At 35.8% G+C, this 20,123-nt stretch overlaps 1 protein-coding gene across 4 annotated transcripts in view; it reads left to right on the plus strand.

Annotated features, from left to right (window-relative positions):
- LOC127416234 (YLP motif-containing protein 1-like) overlaps positions 1–20,123 on the plus strand; it is a 64,742-nt gene that overhangs the window by 30,661 nt on the left and 13,958 nt on the right. For 3 of the 4 annotated variants that reach the window (XM_051655470.1, XM_051655469.1, XM_051655471.1), the window contains exons 13-21: positions 229–348; positions 425–601; positions 2,805–2,888; positions 3,044–3,127; positions 3,315–3,395; positions 10,134–10,185; positions 13,710–13,834; positions 14,129–14,313; positions 15,346–15,702. In XM_051655470.1, the coding sequence (XP_051511430.1) occupies positions 229–348; positions 425–601; positions 2,805–2,888; positions 3,044–3,127; positions 3,315–3,395; positions 10,134–10,185; positions 13,710–13,834; positions 14,129–14,275 (870 nt within the window). In that variant the 3' untranslated portion in view covers positions 14,276–14,313; positions 15,346–15,702. Of the gene's footprint in view, positions 1–228; positions 349–424; positions 602–2,804; positions 2,889–3,043; positions 3,128–3,314; positions 3,396–10,133; positions 10,186–13,709; positions 13,835–14,128; positions 14,314–15,345; positions 15,703–20,123 lie in introns of those variants that run through there. The other variant, XM_051655472.1, reaches the window with a different exon arrangement.

A 20,123-nucleotide genomic window follows, 5' to 3' on the forward strand; every position in this document is an offset into this window, starting at 1 on the left:
TTGAAACATATCGGCTTTAACTGGCTCAGCTAGATTGTCTTCAGACTGTTGCTGCACCATAATTGCAGTTGAACTGAAAGAGAAAACTGGCCATACTTGCGTGGCATTAATTACAGTCTGATACATTTTGGAGCAAACCAATATTTGCATTCACATACTCTCCTGATGAATGCTATATTTGCTGCTTTGTCATTTAACCATTAAATAAATATGCCTTTGCTCATATAGGATAAAGAGGTTGAATGTGGTGGTGCACCGCCTAGAGTTCTTGGTCTGGATGATTATTTCATGACTGAAGTGGAAAAAGTCGAGAAGGACCCTGATACTGGGAAGCGCGTCAAGAACAAGGTTTGAACTTGCTCTACCATTTCAAATGAGCAACCTCAACTCATTTTCTCCAACTGATTATGCAAATCTTCATCAGGTGCTTGAATATGAATATGAACCTGAGATGGAAGATACATATCGAAGCAGCATGTTGAAAACCTTCAAGAAAACACTGGATGATGGATTTTTCCCATTCATAATCCTGGATGCCATCAATGATAGAGTAAAGTACTTTGACCAGTTCTGGAGCGCTGCCAAGACAAAAGGGTTTGAGGTGAGCTGTTTGTTATTTCATTTACATATATGGTTGCTAGGACACCTTTTAGCCTTGATTTTTCATGCAGCTTATAGCACACTTATTGCACGGCTAGCTAGCACCCTTAAACAACCTCCAATGTAAAGTGCATTTAAGCCCAAATATATACTTCGCTTTTGATGCGAAAGTTTAGCGTCTGCGTACAGTCGAACGCAAGCCTTTTCAAAGTATACTCCATTTGACTGTACGCACATACACAGGCTGTTGTTGCATGTGCGCTACGACTGCTATGAGATACAGGACTATTTATCTTCAGCACACATTCAGTGTTCGAGCAATCTGCTGATGATGAAATTTGCATCATGTGTCCTGTACGTTAGAGCTGCACAATTCTGGATGAATTGAGAATCACAATTTGTTTGCTTAGAATAAAGATCAAGATTCTTTTATGATTTTGAAGAAAAAGTATTCATTTCAGTGATTTACAAAACCTGAGCATTAGGCTACTAAACAAAGTAACGTCATTTAATAGAGGTTCTCACAAAATGTTCTTTGCTTCAGTCTATTTGAAAAATGCAGTAAACAAAAAGTAGGAAGTGTAAGTTGTAAATAAAAAATAAAAAAGATATATATAAAAAAAGTCCAAAATCCACAAGAGGGCAGAATTTAAATATTATAAACCAAACAGCACTGTTATTATTACAACAACAAAAAAATCCTGTTAAAAAAGTGCAAAAAGTGTTAAACTAAAGTACATAAAAAGTATTTAGCCCGTTTGCATTCTTAATTGCTAAAGTGAAGTAAAACGCAAAACGAGAGGGGAAAAAAACTTCATAAACACTTCTATGTTAACTTGGTGTTGCACTGGTAAATAAATAAGCAAATATGCTTTAAAAAAACACTCTTTAAAACAATGGAGCCTTCAGTGATTCTTTTTAAATGTTGCTCTAAGCTTTTAAAGTAATTATTCAAGACCAAATAATTTAAATAGAGAAAACGGTGCTTTAAGTTTTCAGTAACAGTAGCAAGTAAACATTTAAAAAAATTATACATTTATATAAAAATTACATTAAAATATTAAAAAAAAAGTCATCTACTTTACAGGCTGCATTTACACATCGCACAGATCCAATATTTAAAAATATAGGATTTTTTCCTGTTTGCTTATACATTTACAGCTGTGTTTAAATTAATATAGCATAAAGAGGGGCATTTTGACTAAAAAAGAGCATTTGGCTGTTCACGCACGCAGCTTCATTCGTCACAGGACACGAGCGCACAGGCAGACATACACATGTGAGCGTTTGAAAGTAGCCAGCTGAAATCAAACAGCGCATGGCTACCAAATTGAGTCAGAGCTTGATACTGCCAGTATTTTATTTAGCATCGGTGGCTATTAAAATATTGAACAGAGCAGAGATTTCGTGACACCCTTAGCCAGTCGTTGCAGCACCCTGTAGTTTGAGAACCACTGCACTAGACTAACGTCTTCGACTGTTGTGTTTCCTAGTTGATTCAGCATCTCGTACTGGAGCGCTGTTTTTTTCGGTGCCATATCAATTTATAAAGAACTTTACCCTTTAAAAAATGCATCTCAAAGCGAATTCCAAAATTAAATTTGACCGTCTTACGTTAACATACATAGCTGAATCATTGTTATTTAGGAATAACATTGCATTGGTGTCTGAGTCTAGACCGTTTATATCTATAACTATATTTCTGGGTCACCATCACTTGGGATTTAAATGTGTAGCGTGAAGCGTGTCATTTGTACACCACTAGCATCAAGTGGAATTGTAGAATAATGACCGTTTCAAACAGGTTTCCTAAACACTCTCTCCCATCTCTCATTGGTCGTACAAACATCACAGTGTTTAGACTTTCCGGTTCACGCAATCAGCCTAGGAATTAAGGCATGGTTATGCTTAGTTTTTCTGTGGGCCGTTATGTCTCGCACATGGTTAAGTGTAATAGCCTTTCTTAGTAAACTCGCTTGACCAGTAGCCCCATACAGTCACATTTGACACATGCACACTTCAACTGCTATGTGACTCATCTTTAGTACAATCAACATCAGGCACACACAAATGACACACTCGTACAGATACGTGAGGCTACAAAAACTGGGCTGCATGTAGACAGTTGATACACTGGAACTAAACTGTGCTTGGAGAGCTTTTTTCTGACTTTTATTTATTTATTTATTTATTTATTTTTTAAGGTGTACTTGGCTGAAATTACTGCTGATCATCAAACATGCGCAAAGAGGAACATACATGGGTGGACACTGAAGGATTTTACAAAGGTATTACTTGAACAGTTTTATTTTTTAACTAAAACTCTTTTAGCGTTTTGAGAGCCTGTTATTTTTAGGATTAAACCATATACAGTTTATCACTGGCAGAACTGTGTTACCTTGCTGTTCATAAACCTGACTAATAATGTACGGTTTGTCCACAGCTGGCCAATGGCTGGGAGTCTGCGCCACCCCATATGGTACGGCTAGATATCCGGTCCCTACTGCAGGACGCTGCTATTGAAGATGTAAGTGTCCCGATGAAGACTCGTGTAACTTGTAATTATATGTAAATATTTTTGATTCAACGACATGAACATTTTTATCATGTCAAGGAGCTGCCATGTGTGACATCACTTTTTGCCCTTTGATTAAATGAATTGTAAACATGTGTTTTACATCTATTTGATAGAAAAGAAACTGTTTTTGTGATAGGTGGAGATGGAAGACTTCAACCCAACTGAGGAAGAACTGAAAGCTGAATTGAAAAGAGAGGAGGAGGATGAGACAGATCTGGTAGGACCTCTCTTTTCATGCATGCTTTCTATATCCAATCATTGAAACTGTGACTTTATAGATACTTTTAACTTGAATTTTGACCCAATGTTTCACCAAAACAAGGTAAGCACTCTTATCTATCATTAGGGATGCTCCGATCGATCATCCACCGATCGGTATCAGCCGATATTCACATCCTAGGACTCAATCGGTGATCGGTAATTTGGCCAATCACATAAACCGATCGCTAATGTCGCAAAAGACGCGCAGCTCCTTTAAGACTTCAGCAGCACTGTAATGGCATCACAGACTCGGAGTGTGGGAAATACTGGCATAGTGTTGTAAGACAACAAACTTGATTCAGCAGTTAAGAACGTTGCAGTAGGAGAGGTATGGCTAATATGAAAAGTTTGTGTACTGTACTGTTAATGTGGCATTTCACACGCGACAAGGCAAAGGGAAAACCGAGCGAGCTGTGAAACGTTCCTTATTATTGTGCATGGCGGCAGCTTCTCAGTCTCCATCGGACATAGGCATCTCAGTAATAACACGAGTTACAAGATGTGGTGTTATTCAAACATCTTTATTAAATATCTACTGATTATTTGTTTATTTTGTTTATTTGTTAGGATCCCCATTAGCTGTGCCCTAGAGCAGCGCTAGTCTTCCTGGGGTCCACATGTAAAAAAAAAAAAAAAAAACACATTTAAGAACATACATTAAACATACAATCCATACCAAATCAACCCATTTAAGAACATATATTTAACATTACAAATAACACAAATGAATTAAACAACTAAGTGACATTAACAGTAGTAGCACCTGTAGAGAAACATTAAAATTAACTATTAATACAATCATCCAATTAAATGAAAAGGTAGAGAATGTATTTATAAATATAATAATTCTTTATATAATATTAGGATACAATAATAAAATGTATTAAATATAATGCAACAATAAAATCGAAATAAAATAAGGAATAATAAGAATTATATGAAATAATGACAAAGAATTAATATCCAAAACATATCACATTAAGTTTAATTGCATCTATAGGTTATCAGTTTGTCTTCAGTTTGACACTAATTTTCATTTATAGGGCTATCTGTCTTAATATAGAGAATATTTTGTTACCCTATACTTGTTTTTAAGTCTTATAAAAAAATAAAATAAAAAAAAAGCTTTATTAATAAGCTTTTTAACCTTATTTTTATTTTTTTTCAGCAAAAACTAGGCAAAGTGATATAACTGGGAAGAGGAAAATTCAATTATTAGTGGCAGTGTGCAGAAAGCTTATATATAGCCAGTTATGACAGAGATCCTGATAAAAGGTGAAATGATCCGGATCGGTATCGGCCGATCAGGTGACAAGAAGATCGGCTGTAAAAATCCTGATCGGAGCATCCCTATCATACAAGTCTCAGAATACTTTTCCAATCCAAGATGACAAAGAAAATAGCAGTTTTCCTGAGGTAGTGGGGGGTTGGGTGTCATGCTCTAGTTAATCTTTGTCATTAATGCACTTTATATATGTTGGTGTTATTGCAAACGTCTTGATTTGCAATATGTTTTACTCTCCATTAATATGGATCTTTAAATTATAGAAGCAAATATACTGGCAACAGCAAATGTTACTTACTGTTTTCTAACTTATTAGAGTCTTCACAATTTCCCTCTGAAATGCTCCATGTGAACAGTATAATTGTGTCTGTACACTGTAAAAAAAAACAAAAAAAAACTGTAAAATGTACAGTAGAATACCTGCAGGCAGCTGTGGTTGCCAGATATTTTCAGTAAAAAATACGTTGACCATCTTTCAGGCTTTACGGGATGTAATTTTTATGCTTGTATATTTTAATGTCCTCTACCGTATGATATAAACTTCATATACTAACCTCCTGGAACTATAAAAGTCTGCTTTTCACTTTAAAATGTATTGTTAATCACCGTAGTAACTATAAAAGGCCACACGATGACTTAAAGTTCATCAAGATTGACTAAAATACATGTAGTGTACTGCGTCACTACCACAAACACAAAACACCATGAGGGTAACACATGTGACACAAAAGTAATGCCATAAACATTAACTAAACTACATGAAATATAACATGTAACACTCCAATTTACATAACTGATATTAAAAAGAAAAAGAAACATAACTATTCCTGTAAAATATGACATGCAGGGACTTCTGCGATCGCCCGATTATTGTTTTTCACCATAATTTTAACAATAGTTTAAAATAAAAAATACGTGTATTCTCGTTAAACATAGTATAGTGTACATTTTAACTTTTTTTTTTTTTTTTTTTTTAACATAAAACCAACTTTTTATTTATTATTTTATTTACAATGTATTACCATAAAATTGCATATATTGTCTTGTTAAATTACGTTTTTTTTTTTATTATTTTTTTACCATATATTTTAAGGTAAATGCCCCTTAACCAATTTAAAGTTTAAATTTTTTTTATTGTTCTTTTTTTATTTTTTTTACAGTGTAAGGAAGAATTCTCTCTCTACATTTATTCTACCAAACCATTCGATTTTATCTCATATGTGGTTCCACAGAGTTTTAGGTAATTATTAAAACAAGTAATTTAAGAGATTACCATTTAGAAATCTGCATCTCTTTCTCAATAGAATTGGTTGAAATGTGCAGGTTATAATGGTTCAAATTTAAAGGTTAAGGACCTCTCTAGTTTGAAATCTTCATGTAATATAGACATAATACGTAAAAATAATAATAATAATAATAATTTCACTTTTGAGAAATCTCTGTTTACAATTCAAGCAGCACTATGGTTGCACCTCATTGTAGCTTTCAGTATTTAAGCAAAATAGAAGTCAGACAGTAAAATCTGACACATCTTAATTAGAACAGTTTTGTTCGCTGATTGCATGCAGATGCAACTGTGTCACTTGGTGTGACTGCCTGATCTTAGTCTCACTCTAGTGAGACATTAGTTCGGTCTAATCACATCTAAAGAAACACCTTTGCAATATGTCTTAATTGACAATTGTGTTTGTTGGTTTCCTGATGACTTGTTGTGCAGCACATCAAGGTTTTTGAAGTTCAGACTTGTAATTCAGCATTAATTAATTTAACAGACAGTTTTTTTCTGTTGTAATCAGACTCTAAATGAGAGCACCTCAGTTTTGTCTTTTTAGGAAGTTCTACACTGAACATTTCTGTAAATGTGGCTTAAATTAAAATAGGTCTCTGAGCCTTGAGAGTGTTTATGTTGCATGTAGTTTAGCTATGCTACTTAAAGTATTTTGTAGATGTGTATAGATCTAAACCAGTTAACGACTGGCAATAACTATTGCAACTATTGCATATAGCATTGATGCAGTTTATTTTGATGACATTACATACAAGAAGACTTTCTGGCCAAGATGTTTGATATTTCTTTTTAGTCTTAAAAGCATTAAAAATGTTGAACCATGAAAGATTGTGGGGATGAAGAATAGTTGAACTGAACAATGGCCAACCTAATTTTTTTCCATCAGGAAAAGTGTGATTAAAATAGGCTTTTCTAAATATGTTGTTATTTTGACTCTTTTACACAGCATGCCACATGAATCAACATATTTGCTAGTAAAAGTGACAGATTCTTTTATTTTAAACTGGTTTGGGCCAACATTGTTTGCACCATGCATTGTGGCAACAAGTTTATACACACTGGAGGGTTGTCACAATATCAACGTTTCAGTAGTCCGTACAAATAAACCAGTGAAATTTTATGATTCTTGAATACCACTTTTGATACCACAGCAAATCTTTTGTAGTTTGTTTTAAGTTCTTCAAATTCTTCAAGACAATCAAATGGTCAGTTATAAAACAAGAACAAGAAGCAAATTACAATCAGCAGAACAACACTTTCTTATGCATCATAAAGCTGAACATTTGGTATGAAGCCAGCTTTTGGAAAAAAATAAACTGTCATTCCTGTCATTCCAACTTAAAACAAAGAGTATGTGAATTCAATAGCATTCATTGGAATAATGACAATAATTTTAAGTATTAAAATAGCCCTGACATCACTAAGGACATTTTAATGTATTCTTCTACTTGATCAGCCTGTTCAATACCTTTTGCAAATTCTTTTCTCTTTACTGGCATCAGTAGAAGTTTTGCAAAGCATTAAGGAATGCTTTTTATGGAAAAGTGTGTCAGTACCATTTTCACTGCCCCTTATCTTGCACAGATACACTACTTCAGTGCATTGTAGATATTCACAGATATCTAATGAACACCTGGGATGTTAAGACACTTTTCAGATCTTTGTAAAGCCCTAGATCTCTAACAACCTGGCAGTTCATTCACAGACCTCAGTGCTCTGAAAAATCTCGAAGAGCAGTATTTTCTTTCTTTTTCTTTTGCAATATTAGCAGCATATATGTTAATGGTATTTTTCTATTTGTTGATTAAATCCATGACAACGGAGCCATTGGCTCCTAAAAATAACTTTTTAGGAGCCAAATAGGTGTTTTTAGTTTCTAAATTACAGAATTGCTCGATTTAGATAGAAAGCCAAAGAAAAACAGACTGCTGATTTTAAAAAAAAAAAAAAAAAAAAAAAAATGATATTATTTTATAGATATACTGTTTATGTGAATGTTAAAAGTGTTAGTCTTGCTGTGAATTAGATCACCAGCGATCGCAAGTTATGAATGTCCAGTATTCCAGTAGTCAGTTGCGAACTCACTGATGGCTGATTCACTGTATGAATCGCTCAAAAAATGACTGCTAACCTGACTTCTTGAGTTCAAACTCAATTCATGAATCTTTTCAGCTGATTCATTCAAAAAGTCATTTGTTCGTGAATTCGGACATAATGGCTTGCGCTGTATTTGTTGAGTGCAGCGAGCTCATCTCAACGCATAAAAGCCAAAACATACTCTACGCAGGTACGTGGATGCGAGCGCTTTGCCGCAGCATTGCCATTGCGCGGTGAGCTTTTGCGTTACCATGGCGGCAACATATTCAGTTCTCATGGGGGCAATAGAGTTACCTTTAAATGTCTGTGCCATTAAACTGGATGTGTTATGCTAGTAAGTTACTATAAATATATTGACTTTACCTTAGAGGCTTAGCAATGTTCTCTTCAAACTGTTGCTCTGCCATGACAGTAGTTTGCTTAAAAGAGAAAACTCACCGTAGAAGCAGACAGTTCACACTAATCTCGCTATAGTGCCCCTTGCAGCAACGCTGAGAATACAAAGCGTTCTTGCGTTGGGTTATGAATTACGCCCGGACACATTTTAGAATGCAACGATGCGTGAAATCGAGCTTACGTTGCAAGATGTATCTGCATTCAGTTACTTGCATAAGTATGTTTCGGCCTTAAGAGATACTGATACACACTCTAATGATATAATTAGATAACTCACAAGATCAAATCTGATGAAAAGTGTTCACGACTATCAGCAATGGTGACTAGATTTTGTTGCAATTAATTTTTGTCGCATATGCGGCCATTTTACTCCCAGTCTGGAGCCCTGTATTATAACCTTATTAACCTTATTATGTTTTTGTATTTTTTATTTTTTTTTATCCAACTCTCAAACATTGTTTGCATTGATGTTCAAGTGTGTTTGGAACATTCACGATCTTTTACTAGAGTGCATATTTATAGCTTACACTTTGCCTTGATTGGTTGCAACACTGAAGTTTGTGTGTTTATGTCTTGGCCTTGTATTTTCTGACATAATATTAGACGTTATTGCAGTTATAAAAATAGCTAAAATCACACTGACATTTAGTTCATTCTTCTAGGTTTAAAGCCATAATACTTGATAGGAAAGATTTGTTTTACTTAACGCAGGATGTGGTCTATAGTTTTATTGTGGTTGAAATTTCTGGTTGTAAAAACTGTTAATAAAACATTCTATATGACCAATAGAAAATGCATTACATGACAAAAATCTGTAATGTGAAATGTGTACATTAGATTCCCATTTCCATGAAGTCATTAATAAAATTGATGTAGCTGTAGCACTATAATTTCAAAGCACCCAATTCGGTGAACATTGTTTTTAGGTCCATGTTTCTTAATCTAAAACATCCAAAATGTGCAGTGGTGGAGTCCTGCAGGACCAAGATTGAGAAACACTGCATAAGGAGGTGTTAGTGCTAAGTGATTCATAAAAAAAAAAAAAAATACAATTTCGTATTGTAAGTTTTCTTAAATAATCATGTCAAACCAAAAACCATCCCATTTATTTAAGGAGCCAATTATAAATAAACCATTTGCATGAAAAATACAAATTGTATATAATATATTTTATATTCAAAGTGGATTCCTTGTCACCTATATCCTGTGTGTTCCATTCTTGGCTTCTTGGTTTTATCTTATAGTAACGTAGTAACAGATCTCTGCATCAAAAATATGCTGTGACTTTTTGATTTATAGTAAAAGGAATGCATAAAGCAGTCAAAAATATACAAGTCGCTCTCAGTAGGGTATTAAAATCTGCATGCTATGTCATTCTGTACCCAAAAGACATTGCCTTGTCGTGTAGAGGACCATTTATCAGTCGGGTTTCTGTGAGCTCACTGTTGCCTTGTTGTGATTTATTAATTGTCTCTTTTCAAGCTATTCTCTTATCATCCAAAGCATCATCATTGCTCCCCAGCCCCTATTCTGTCCCTGTTCTCTCTCTTTCGCTCTGTCACACTGTCTATCCCCTCTGTCCCTCATCACCTGAGGATTAACAGCCGGAGTGTCTCTCTGTAATATAGGGATACCTTCCGAAAAGCAAATGGGAGATGGACACTTCAGAAGCAAAACTCGGTAGGTATTTCTTTCTTTTGGTATTTTTACTCTTCCGGTTATTTGGTTTCATTTTTTAAGGATACTTTTTCACAAAATATCCACAGCAATATCTATTTGACCTGCACATTTTTTTATTGTCTTTATTTTATATACACTCAGTGACCACTTTATTAGGTACACTTGTACACCTACATATTCATGCAAATATCTAATCAGCCAATCGTGTGGCAGTAGTGCAAAGCATAAAATCGTGCAGATACGGGCAAGGAGCTTCAGTTAATATTCACATCAACCATCAGAATGGGGAAAAAATTTGATCTCAGTGATTTAGACTGTGGCATGATTGTTGGTGCCAGACGGGCTTGTTTGAGTCTTTCTGTAACTGCTGATCTCTTGGGATTTTCACACACAACAGCCTCTAGAATTTACTCAGAATGTTGCCAAAAACTAAAAACATCCAGTGAGTGGCAGTTCTGTGGACGGAAATGCCTTGTTGATGAGAGAGGTCAACAGAGAATGGCCAGACTGGTTTGAGCTGACAGAAAGGCTACGGTAACTCAGATAACCCCTCTGTACAATTATAGTGAGCACAATAGCATCTCGGAATGCACATGTCGAACCTTGAGGCGGATGGGTTACAACAGCAGAAGACCACGTCGGTTTCCACTTCTGCCAGCCAAGAACAGAAAGCTATCTGTGTACCTCAGCCTGGTTTGATGAATCTCGATTTCTTCTTTGTTTTTCCAGTCTTAATCTACTGTTGTAGCCCATTTGCTCCTGACCTGTATCTGCAAGATTTTATGCATTGCACTGCTGCCACACAATTGGAAGATTAGATAATCGCATGAATAAGCAGATGTACATGTGTAACTAATAAAGTGGTCACTGGGTGTACATACTGTGTGTGTGTGTGTGTGTGTGTGTGTGTGTTTGTGTATGTGTGTATATATATTATATTATATATACACTGGCATCCAAAAGCTTGGAATAATGTACAGATTTTGCTGATTTGATAGGAAATTGGTACTTTTAATTCACCAAACTGGCATTCAACTGATCACAAAGTATAGTCAGAACATTACTGATGTAAAAAATAGCACCATCACTATTTGAATAAAGTCATTTTTTATCAAATCTAGACAGGCCCCATTTCCAGCAGCCATCACTCCAACACCTTATCCTTGAGTAATCATGCTAAATTGCTAATTTGGTGCTAGAAAATCACTTGCCATTATAACAAACACTGCTGAAAGCTATTTGGTTAGTTAAATGAAGCTTAACATTGTGTTTGTTTTTGAGTTGCCACAGTATGCAATAGACTGGCATGTCTTAAGGTCAATATTAGCTCAAAAATGGCAAAAAAGAAACAGCTTTCTCTAGAAACTCATCAGTCGATCATTGTTTTGAGGAATGAAGGAAATTGCCAAAAAACTGAAGATTTTCATACAAAGGTGTACACTACAGTCTTCAAAGACAAAGAACAACTGCCTAACAAGGACAGAAAGAGATGTGGAAGACCAGATACAACTAAAGAAGAGGATAAGTACATCAGAGACTCTAGTTTGAGAAATAGACGCCTCACATGTCCTCAGCTGACAGCTTCATTGAATTCTACCCGCTCAACACCAGTTTCATGTATAACAGTATAGAGAAGACTCAGGGGTGCAGGCCTTATGGGAAGAATTGCAAAGAAAAAGCCACTTTTGAAACAGAAAAACAAAAAGAAAAGGTTAGAGTGGGCGAAGAAAACAGACATTGGACAACAGATAATTGGAAAAGAGTTTTATGGATCTTAACCACATTGAGCTTTTGTGGGAACAGCTAGACTGTGTAAGGTGTGTGAGAAGTGCCCGACAAGCCTGCCACACCTATGGCAAGTGCTACAGGAAGCATGGGGTGTAATGTCACCTGAGTATCTGGACAAACTGACAGCTAGAATGCCAAGGATCTGCAAAGCTGTCATTGCTGCACGTGGAGGATTTTTTAGATAAGAACTCTTTGAAATAGTTCTGATTTTTTTTTTTTTTTTTTTTTTTTTCAAATTGTAATAGTAATTTTTCATATTATTAACGTCCTGACTATACATTATGATCAGTTAAATGCCACTTTGGTGAATAAAAGTACCAATTTCTTTCCAAAAGAGCAAAATCTGTACATTATACGCACACACACACACAATATATACAGGTATATATACACTGCCTGGCCAACAAAAAAAAAGTCGCAGTTTGGATTTAAATAATGGTTATGACCTGGGGTTGCTTCAGTTGGTCAGATCTAGGCTTAGCAACGTTATGCGGCAATAAAATGAAGTCCGCTGAGTACCTGAATGTACTGAATGACCAGGTTATCCCATCAATGGATTTTTCCTTCCCTGACAGCACGGGCATATTCCAGGATGACAATGCCAAGATTCATCAGGCTCAAATTGTGAAAGAGTGGTTCAGGGAGCATGAGGAATCATTTTCACACATAAACTGGCCACCACAGAGTCCTGACCTTAACCCTATTGAAAGTCTTTGGGATGTGCTGGAGAAGACTTTATGGAGTGTTTCGACTCTCTCATCGTCTTTCACAACTTGAGCCTGATTAATCTTGGCATTGCCGACCTGGAATATGCCCGTGCTGTCAGGAAAGAAAAAAATTAATTGATGGGATAACCTGGTAATTCAGAATATTCAGGTAGTGAGCTGACTTCATTTTATTGCTAGATGACGTTGCTGAGCCTAGACCTGACCAACTAAAGCAACCCCAGATCATAACCATTATTTAAATCCACACCGCGACTTTTTTTTTTTTTTAATCAGGCAGTGTATATATATATATATATATATATGTATACTGTATAATACTGTGTGTAAACTAGACTTTCACTCAAAAATGAATGTTAGCCAATAACATAAAATTAAAAAAATTACTAACCCTAATGTTGTTTAAATCTCATGCTGTAATCTTTTCAGTTGAATACTTTGTTGTTTAAAGTATCTTTTATGTTGCCTTGAAACGGTTGAAAGAAAATGAATTTAATTTGCTCTGTTGGTAAACTTTGTGTGATACACAGCTCATTGGACACCTATCGATCATAACAATATTAAAGCTGACCAAATGGAACTGCAAAAATAAACTGTTTTCAAAACCGCTTTCTGAATACGCCCCTCATCTGCTGTTGATCGAATAAACAAATAGCCCCGCCCACAGCTAATGCCATTGGATGATAATATTGTTGGGCAGGTCTAAGCGGGTTGCTCTAAACAAACAGGAATTTTTATAGCACCACAGAGACACCTTGTTTACAGTTTTCGAGAAAATTTAAATTAACCTCGATAGCTTACTTATTTGCATATTAAGCTGGAAGAGGAGAAAGTATTTTAGATCAGAAAAGTTCATACTTCAGCTTTAACTACTACCAATGTTTAATCAGATTAGCATGTAGTTTAGCACGCATGAGCAGATTTGACACAAGGTAGTGAGCTACAAATGGTTGTAAGCATTCCTCTGATTTGGAATTGGTGATGACTTGAGATGCTGCTTTATCCTTCCAGACAAACTGGATGGTTTGGCAGGTGGAGGCAAGAGAAAGCGCGGCACTGATGTGTCCGGCATGGAGGACTTTCTTCAGCTGCCTGACGACTATGCCAGTCGCATGTCTGAACCTGGCAAAAAGAGGGTAATGTTCTGCACTGTGCCATATTGTTTGATTCATATTCCTTTAAATTGGATTTCAGATTAGTTGTTCAGTTTTTCTTTACAATGACCATGAGATTTGCAGATTGAAGCACCTTTTGAAAAGGATTGAATTGTAGGTCTGTATTTTATTTTACTGTACTAGACTTTCACCAGTTGGTGATGATCTGTTTTGAGTTATACTTTTTTTTTCTTGCCTAAGTGCTAGGGGAAGGTCATGATTAGTGTGCATACTACAAAGCAAACCCGCTCTCATCATAACTCACTGATGTTCCAGGTGCGCTGGGCTGATCTGGAGGAGCAGAAGGACGCAGATAGAAAGCGTGCAATTGGTTTTGTCGTCGGTCAAACCGACTGGGAGAAAATCACAGATGAGAGTGGCCAGATTGCTCAGAGAGCTCTCAACCGCACAAAGTATTTTTAGAAGATTTTGTCGAGACGTTGTTTGTACAGCATTTAAAGGTGAGTTTCTAGTTCCTTAACATTCTGGGTTGTCAAAGTCAGTGAAGACTATTATAGATTTTCATTTTATGGATAGACAGAGAAATTGACAGTGTACTTTCCTATGAGCATTTTTCTAAATTTTAGAACATAATTTGCATCAGCATGCTCCTGTACACAGACATGAAATAGTGCATGAGTTTGAGAACATATTGTGTAGCTTGTGTCATGTTGGGAGCAGAATCTAATAAAAACAGCTATTACAGTTATTTCTGAAGAAAAGAAGAAAAAAAAAAGCTGCTTGTTTATGTATTACAAATTAATAATGAACTATTTTACAATATTTATTCATATTTAGTTATATTCATGTGGAATTATACTATTGTTCATTGCTAGTTCATGATGCATTACCAAGTACAGCTTTAAATGTTACAAATGTATTAGTATATGTAGAAATTAACATTAAACAAGATTGATAAATGCTGTTAAATAAAATAAATACAAGTGTTAATGTTAACTAGTGCCTTAATGTTTATATATAACAAACTATAACAACAACTAATTTTTTTATATACATTGCCTGGCCAAAAAAAAAAGTCGCTGTTAGGATTTAAGACAGTGTTGTGATCTGGAGTTGCTTTAATTGGTCAGGACTACACTCAGCTATGTTATACGGCAATAAAATGTCAGCTGACTACCTGAATGTACTGAATGTCCAGGTTAATGACCATCAATGGATTTCAAATGCGAGCCATAATCAAAGCTAAAGGTGATCCAATGAAATATTAGATTATGCAACTTTTTTGGGAGGTCAGGCAGTGTACTATATACAGTATACAGTGTGTGTGTGTGTGTGTGTGTGTGTGTGTGTGTGTGTGTGTGTGTGTGTGTGTGTGTGTGTGTATATATATATATATATATATACACACACACACACACATATTCATTTTAGACTGTTATTATACAAAATGTTAAGATTAAATAAATAATTCTTTAAAACAAAACAAAAAATTCTCCCTTCATGTCTTTCAACCAGTCTTTTTCTTGTTACAGGTCACCAGTCCATGAAATTCTTGATGTCTAAATTGTACTGCCTGCCGAAGAAACAGTTTTGTCCATTATGCTCTGATACAGAAGCATAGTAAAGATCCACTCTTTAGTACATGTAATGGCCTTGGTGTAATATCTTGGAAAACCCTTTCTGTTTTATCCACAATCTTATTTTAAAATGTAAAACAGTCTGTGTAGTTTTGTGACAGTGATACATTTGCTTGTAGATGATTTCCTTCACTTTTTTATTTTTATTCCATAGATCTGATGTATTCAGCTCTAAACTGTAATGTAGTTCACATACATATACACACCTAATAAAGGTTACAAAACAGCCTCATAAAAACCTTTATACAATTACTTTTCAGTCTTTATTCATGTTGCTATTACAAACCTCTCTCTTTAATTGTGAAACTTCTCAATCGGCTATAATTCAAACGTGATTCAAAAAAGTTGCGATTGATGCCAGATACTTCACCAGTAAGCTTGACTTTCAAAGCGGTTTGCTGGCTTCTCATGTGGCTACAAAAGTTGACTGACAGCTCTGCTCCTGCTGTTGTGATATTGGCATGCTGTCATTTGGTTAGCCACATAGGATGCCAGGAAATATTTACAGGAATTTTCCAAGTGCTTAAAAGATTTGTACAGATTTTGGCTGGGCCAAAACTCTGTATTAGAACCTCCTATAATCGTAATGGATTTATACATTTGTTTGATTATATTGTAATATGCCATGTATGTAGCCCCGAGAGGTTTCATACTAAATATTGCAACACTACATTTCAAACAAACTCCCTGCATGGTTTTTAACACAAAGACATAATCTGGCATTGTCACACAAATAGGATTGCAATACATTTAGGGTTATTGCTCTGATAAATGTTCGAAGAATAAGCATTGTTGTCAGTAAATTTCTATGGTAATAGTGGTGCTGATTCTTGTAGTATTGTATTTTGTACTTAATCGAATGTTTCTCACTTTGGCGGAATGTATTTTTAATGCATTTACATAGACTTTATTATGATTAGTAGTACTAATATAATTTTTGCAAAAATATACAGGTGCATCTCAATAAATTAGAATGTCGTGGAAAAGTTCATTTATTTCAGTAAATCAACTCAAATTGTGAAACTCGTGTATTAAATAAATTCAATGCACACAGACTGAAGTAGTTTAAGTCTTTGGTTCTTTTAATTGTGATGATTTTGGCTCACATTTAACAAAAACCCACCAATTCACTATCTCAAAAAATTAGAATATGGTGACATGCCAATCAGCTAATCAACTCAAAACACCTGCAAAGGTTTCCTGAGCCTTCAAAATGGTCTCTCAGTTTGGTTCACTAGGCTACACAATCATGGGGAAGACTGCTGATCTGACAGTTGTCCAGAAGACAATCACTGGCACCCTTCACAAGGAGGGTAAGCCACAAACATTCATTGCCAAAATAGCTGGCTGTTCACAGAGTGCTGTATCCAAGCATGTTAACAGAAAGTTGAGTGGAAGGAAAAAGTGTGGAAGAAAAAGATGCACAACCAACCGAGAGAACCGCAGCCTTATGATTGTCAAGCAAAATCGATTCAAGAATTTGGGTGAACTTCACAAGGAATGGACTGAGGCTGGGGTCAAGGCATCAAGAGCGACCACACACAGACGTGTCAAGGAATTTGGCTACAGTTGTCGTATTCCTCTTGTTAAGCCACTCCTGAACCACAGACAACGTCAGAGGCGTCTTACCTGGGCTAAGGAGAAGAAGAACTGGACTGTTGCCCAGTGGTCAAGTCCTCTTTTCAGATGAGAGCAAGTTTTGTATTTCATTTGGAAACCAAGGTCCTAGAGTCTGGAGGAAGGGTGGAGAAGCTCATAGCCCAAGTTGCTTGAAGTCCAGTGTTAAGTTTCCACAGTCCGTGATGATTTGGGGTGCAATGTCATCTGCTGGTGTTGGTCCATTGTGTTTTTTGAAAACCAAAGTCACTGCACCCGGTTACCAAGAAATTTGAGCACTTCATGCTTCCTTCTGCTGACCAGCTTTTTAAAGTTGCTGATTTCATTTTCCAGCAGGATTTGGCACCTGCCCACACTGCCAAAAGCACCAAAAGTTGGTTAAATGACCATGGTGTTGGTGTGCTTGACTGGCCAGCAAACTCACCAGACCTGAACCCCATAGAGAATCTATGGGGTATTGTCAAGAGGAAAATGAGTAACAAGAGACCAAAAAATGCAGATGAGCTGAAGGCCACTGTCAAAGAAACCTGGGCTTCCATACCACCTCAGCAGTGCCACAAACTGATCACCTCCATGCCACGCTGAATTGAGGCAGTAATTAAAGCAATAGGAGCCCCTACCAAGTATTGAGTACATATACAGTAAATGAACATACTTTCCAGAAGGCCAACAATTCACTAAAAATGTTTTTTTTATTGGTCTTATGATGTATTCTAATTTTTTGAGATAGTGAATTGGTGGGTTTTTGTTAAATGTGAGCCAAAATCATCACAATTAAAAGAACCAAAGACTTAAACTACTTCAGTCTGTGTGCATTGAATTTATTTAATACCCGAGTTTCACAATTTGAGTTGAATTACTGAAATAAATGAACTTTTCCACAACATTCTAATTTATTGAGATGCACCTGTATATGAATGCACACTGGGCATTAGTACACTTGTATTGTCAAGTGGTCCACCCAACAGTGGTGTTCATTAAATCCTCATTTTATTTATTTATTTTTATAAGATGACGTTTCACTGATAAATATTGCAATATAAAAATGAACAAGATGACACTAAAGGTAAGTGCGAAGAGACTGTTGATCAATCTGTTATAAATGTACATTGTGAATCTATCATACACCAGTTGTTAATGTTTTATTAGTATATATTGTGTGCATCTATAATTCAATTGGAGTATAACAGTTACATTGTAATTAACTTTTTATTTAGTGCCCTTTTCTTTAATGCCCTTTTGTGTGTCTGATATGGAGAGCCTTCACTCATGTTGCTCCCAACTCAAATTTATTTTTGTGCAATATGAGTGTATGAGGGCCCTAAGCGAAATCCTACTTGGGTGCCCTAAGCGAAATCCTACTTGGGTGCCCTGAGCGAAATCCTACTTGGGTGCCCTAAGCGAAATCCTGCTTGGGAGCCCTGAGTGAAAACCTACTTGGAGGGGCCCCCCTATGGCTGTCTAATTGAGCCATAAGAGCTGCCTGAGTCTTAATCGTAGCTTTTAGTGTGTGTGTGTGTGTATATATATATATATATATATATATATATATATATATATATACACACACACACACATACACACCTTGCTTTGCAGGGCACCCTGGTGTTTTGGGGGCTCTAAGTGGCCACCTATACCACTTATAGCTTGAAAACGGCCATAACTGTATGTCTGTAGAAAACGTTCTTTTTCGGAGATAACACTCGCTAGAAAAGAGCAGCCTGGACATTCTGCTCAATATTTCCTTTTGTGTTACATGAAAAAGTATAAAAGCAATGTATGGAATCAGCTATGAATAAGATTTTCAGTTTTGGGTGAACTATTCATTTAATGCACGATGGTTCAGCTGCACCCTCTAGAGTCTAGAGACATAACATTTCTCCAGTGGGTCCTTACGCTGGAAAGAAATAAAGATTTAGCCATATAGACCTATGCATATATTTCTGGATATGATAAATGGTTAAAATGGTTGGAGTGCATTTGATATAATTGTATAGAATTTTAGGGGGGAAATGTTAAGCAATACATAAAATGTATGTGCATAAACATCTTTTCTGAGGAATGTTTTTCTTGTCACTTTCAGAACCACTGTTAAGTGAACAACATAAAAACTCACTAACACCAACTCTGTATACTGTTACTAAAAACCCTGACCTTGACACTCGTGGTAATTGATATTAGTATCAAAACAAGTGTATTGTACAGTCACCATCATCAAACGTGATTAAAAAATGTGACCTATGACTCATTACTAAACAAATGTATTAAGGCTATACAATAACAAAACAAATGCTTAATTTAATTACCAAAGAAAACCCATAAAACTGAGTAATCTTGATTTTTCTTATTTGAATTCCACTTTTATTTTGTGGCAATTGAACCTCTTTCCTGAAAATAGTAGTTGGTTAGGTGCAGAACATGTGGACTGTCACCTTAACATATTCTCTTGGTATGATTTTAGCTGTACTGATATATTTTTGTACCAGATACTCTGCATAACTGCTCAATAGAATAGTAGCTTTGTTTGCTGGTGCATGTATACTCTGTAATCTATACATATGAGTTTGCTATACTTTATATACAGTTATGTGCTTTTTATCTATGACATTTCATGTATTGTTAACACTTTACAATAATGTTCTATTAGTTAACATAAAACTAACAATGAATAGTACTTACACTGCCTGGCGGAAAAAAAAAAGTGCATACCCTAATATTTAGTTGGACTGGCTTTAGCTTTGATTATGGCATGTGGCATTATTTTGACAACCTTATGCAAAGTCACAACATTTATTTCCATCCAGAGTTGCATTAATTTTTGGCCGAGATCTTGTATTGATGATGGGAGAGTGGAACCACTCCGTAAAGTCTTCTCCGACACATCCCAAAGACTTTCAATGGGGTTAAGGTAAGGACTCTGTGGTGGCCAATTCATGTGGGAAAATTATTCCTCATGCTGCCTGAACCACTCTTTCACAATTTGAGCCTGATGAATCTTGGCATTGTCATCCTGGAATATGCCTGTGCCATCAAGGAATTAAAAATCCATTGATGGG

Source organism: Myxocyprinus asiaticus, chromosome 25 (genome assembly GCF_019703515.2).
Source record: "Myxocyprinus asiaticus isolate MX2 ecotype Aquarium Trade chromosome 25, UBuf_Myxa_2, whole genome shotgun sequence".
In the NCBI taxonomy this organism is placed as follows: Eukaryota; Metazoa; Chordata; class Actinopteri; order Cypriniformes; family Catostomidae; genus Myxocyprinus; species Myxocyprinus asiaticus.